General features: G+C 49.5%; 1 protein-coding gene across 2 annotated transcripts in view; it reads left to right on the plus strand.

Moving 5' to 3' along the window:
- Positions 1-3,039, plus strand: part of LOC149450317 (E3 ubiquitin-protein ligase TRIM39-like) — a 15,117-nt gene extending 12,078 nt beyond the window's left edge. For both annotated transcript variants that reach the window (XM_089692034.1, XM_089692033.1), the window contains exon 2: positions 2,111-3,039. In XM_089692034.1, the coding sequence (XP_089548160.1) occupies positions 2,111-3,039 (929 nt within the window). The remainder of the gene's footprint in view (positions 1-2,110) is intronic.
- The last annotated feature ends 1,321 nt before the right edge of the window (positions 3,040-4,360 follow it).

Genomic DNA, 4,360 nt, shown 5'->3' on the forward strand with positions numbered 1-4,360 from the left:
TGGTGAGGCCGTGGGAGAGGGGTGAAGAGGGGGTAGCTAAGTGAGGGGGAAAGGGGTTGGAGGGAGTTTGAGCAGCGACGAAGTCCCTGCGGGTAATGTCGAGGGGGAGGGGGGATGATGGGGTAGCTGTGTGAGAGGGGACGGGTTGAGAGGGCGTGTGAGTTGTGGCAATGTCCTTGCAAATTGTGTCAATCTTGTTTTTGAAGTGATTGGCAATATCAAGGGCGGTGAGTGAGGTGCTGGGTGGAGGTGGGGGTGGAGAGAGTAGAGAGTTGAAGGTGGAGAAGAGTCGGCGAGGATTGGAGGAGAGGGCCTTGATGAGGGTCAGGAAGTAGGCTTGTTTGGCTGCGTGGAGGGAGGAGGTGTAGGTGCGGAAGGCAGATTTGTAGCAGGTGAAAGCTTGTTGGGATTTGGTTTTGCGCCATAGTCGCTCCAGGGCACGACTGCGTCGTTTGAGGGTTTTGGTGTGATCAGTCTGCCAGGGCTGGAGCGGTCGGAGTCTGATGTTGCGTGTGGTTAAAGGCGCTAGTGAGTCAAGGGCTGCTGACAGCGCGTTGTTGTAGGCAATCATAGCCAAGTCGGGGCAGGACAGGGGGAGGATGCGGTCGTGGAGTTGATCAGCTGCAGAGTGGAGGGGGGCAGGGTTAAGGTTGCGGAGGTTACGTCTGGTAGTAGTGTGACATTTGGAGGGGTAGGCGTTGGAGGACGAGGAGATAGAGAAGGTGATCAGGTTGTGGTCAGAGAGAGGGAAGGGGGTGTTAGTGAGGTTGTGGGGAGCGCAGCGGTTGGAGAAGACAAGATCAAGGATATTACCGTCGGAGTGGGTGGTGGATTGTATGCACTGTGCAAGTGCAAAGGAGGAGGTTAAGTGGAGGAGACGGGCTGTGTCTGGGTTGTCAAGGTTGACAGGGATGTTGAAATCCCCAAGAATGATGGTGGGTAGCTCAGAGGAGAGGAAGAAGGGTAGCCAGGAGGAGAAGTCATCCAGGAAGCGGGGTATGGATCCAGGAGGCCGGTATATCACAGCAATCTTCAGGGGGGTTGGGGAGAATAGTCGGACGCAGTGGGCCTCGAAGGAGGAGAAGGATAGGGAGGGGGGGTTTGGGAGGACTCGGAAGGTGCTCTGCGGTGACAGGAGCAGACCAACCCCACCACCTTTACGACCGTTAGGTCTGGGTGAGTGGGTCCAGGTGAGACCTCCATAGGAGAGTGCAGCAGGGGAGGTAGAGTCAGTGGGCTGGATCCAGGTTTCCGTGATCGCCAGGAGGTTGAGGGAGCGGGAAACAAAGAGGTCGTGGATGGCGGTAAGCTTGTTGCACACCGATCGGGTGTTCAGGAGTGCACAAGAAAACGGGGGGGAGATTTTAGGGAGCAGGGGGACAGATACTAGGTTGCGGTAGGACATGGAGGCGGGAGGGTGTTGTGCGGGTGAGGGAGGTGGTGGAGGGCCAGGATTTGGGGAGATGTCTATATATATATATATATATATATGTGTGTGTGTGTATATATATATATGTATATGTGTGTGTGTGTGTATATATGTGTGTATACATATATATATATATATATATATATATGTGTGTGTGTGTGTGTGTGTGTGTGTATATGTATGTCTTCCCGTACTCTTTTAACCACACAGTGTCACCTTACAACAATGGTATAATCACATTGTTGCTGAAACAGTTGGTTAATTAATTGCCAATCAGCCCACCTCCCCCTGCTTGATAAAGGAGCGCACTTCCGCCTCTCCAGGCCAGCGCATGCTCTGAAACGCGTCGCAGTGCACCTTGGGTAACTGGCGTCATCACGCCCACGTCGTCGCTGCGTTCCAGAGTGCGTTCCCCCCGGCTTTGAGGAGGACGTGCACGCCGGCCGGCTCCACAGCTGTCCCCCTCCAGCCACCACGCTGCTCCAGCGGAACGCTGACACATTGTTACCGATGACAGCTCAGTGACACCGATGACAACCCCCTCCTGTCCCATGTTACACCACACCACTTTATTTCATGCATTACTTGTACCTCATACATGGGAGGGTTCCTACTTCTCATCTTCATTAAAGTGTTATGCTGCACTTAGAGGCGCTTCTTCTCCTTCTCTCATCCTAACAGAGAGAGTCACTGCCCTGTTCATAGAGCTCAGGAGACAACTGGAGGACCTGGAGAAGAGAGTCCTGAGGGAGATCGCCAGCCAGGAAGAGCGGCTTTCATGTCCATTGTCTGAGATGATCCATCAACTGGAGATAAAGAAGAAGGATCTGTCCAGGAAGATGGGGGACATTGAGGAGCTGTGTAACATGACCGACCCCCTGACTGTCCTCCAGGAATCAGACACAGGGGACTTGTGTGATACTGAGGAGGGAGATGATGAGGACAGAGAGAGACATGATAGACTCCTCCATGATGGAGGGGATCTGGATGTGGCTGGAATCTCACACACATTACACACAGGGATATCTGATATGATAAAAGGGGGAAATGTATGCTTCTATACACAGAAAGCTTCAGACTTATTACTGGATGTGAACACAGCTCAGAATAATCTACAGATATCAGATGACATGAAAACTGCATCCAGGTCAGATATAGAGCAGAATCGTCCAGAAACACCAGAGAGATTTCAGTTCTGGGAACAGGTATTAAGCAGTCAGAGTTTTTCCTCGGGGCGACATTACTGGGAAGTGGATGTCAGTGAGGCAGAATATTACAGAGTCGGGATGTGTTATCCCAGTATAGAGAGGGGAGGAGAGCTGTCAGGGATTGGAGACAATAACAAGTCCTGGAGTTTGTGGAAGTATAACAGTGTGTGTAATCTATTACATGATGATAAAAGAATCCGCATATCTCCCGATACCCCCCCTGTTAGAGTCAGGATCTATGTGGATTATGAGGCCGGGCAGCTGTCCTTTTATGATCTGTGTGACCCCATCAGACACCTCCACACCTTCACCACCACCTTCACTGAGCCCCTCCATGCCGGGTTATGGGTAATAAAAGGTCGTATAAAGATCTCTGGGGGGGTCAGGAGACATGTAAAATGATTATATGACAGGAAATCCGACCTGAATCTGGTGAAATCTGCTGAGAAATGTGAATCTGGTTCATAGGATGACACCGTTTGTAGAGATAATATATTTCTTCAATCGGTAGATCTGGTAGATCTCAGCCGAGGAGAGTGTCCTCCATCACTTCCACACCCAACAAGGCAAGATTTGGGGGGGGGGGTTATTTAGCATTAGACTGACCACACACTATACAATCTGATTGTACAATAACGGTTAGATCTACCATCAGCTGTGCAGTATACGGGTCTGCCTGATGTGACCCAATAAAGAGCCGATTCACACATGTGCGGTGCGGATTGAAGCTTAGGATTCACAGCTAATTGGCACAGTAGTTGTTCAGCGGTTCAGATCAGGTTTACATCAGGTTCAGGAAAGGTTCAGGTCAGGATTTTATCCCGTTCACACATGTGCGGTTTAGAAACGGCTCCCATAGAAGTCAATAGCCTGTAATCCGCACCTGAACCGGACCGCACTGCTCAGAAATCGCACATGACTCCTTCTCACCGCCAGTGCACCGGACCTATGTGGACAGGCACCATAGAAAGCAATGTTATGTCACATGTCATGCGGATTGGATGCGGTTCAAACCAATCCAATCCACATATGTGTGAACCGGCACTCAGAGGATTGTTTAAGTTTGTCTTCATAGGAGATAGTTTTGGTAAAGCGAAAGGGATTTGGTGGTGTAGAGTGTGGTCAGCCTTAGATTTACCAAAAGTGTGTCATAGAAAGCCGGACATGAGCAATCCACTCATATTGTATTCAGGCAGACCCTCGCATTACATACAGTAGTTGCTGGAAGATCCATACAGATTGTATAGTGTATGGTCAACTTTAGGGGTTCAGGTTGGGGGTTATGTTATGGTTGGGGGTTATGTTGAGGTTGGGGGTCATGCTACGATTGAGGGTTATGTAACTTTAGCTCCTGCCCCCTGTTTTCTGAACTTTTGGACAAGCTGTATAAATTCTGCACTTTGAACAGATGTAGAGAAGAGAAGACTGCAGATACACAGGTACAACTTATGTAGGAGGATTTGTTTCCTCTCTGTGTATCTCCTGAGGCCAGTCACTGCACTGGGTATAGGTAAGGGTTTACAACCCCTTTGAAGATTTAATCATGAGTCGGTTTTATGGCCCTTTTACCTGTCTGACTGCTGAACAGCAGAGATTATGCTGGATGGTTATTCACTGTTATAAATAAGTCATCTAGAAAGGTGAAAATATTTTATTCTGTAAAGTGGTTATAAGGGAAGGACATTCTGTACCTCAAAGCCGTATTAAACCCAAAGGGAAACAT

Source organism: Staurois parvus, unplaced genomic scaffold (genome assembly GCF_062004578.1).
Source record: "Staurois parvus isolate SC_StPar_1 unplaced genomic scaffold, SC_StPar_1.0 ptg000575l, whole genome shotgun sequence".
Lineage (NCBI taxonomy): Eukaryota > Metazoa > Chordata > Amphibia > Anura > Ranidae > Staurois > Staurois parvus.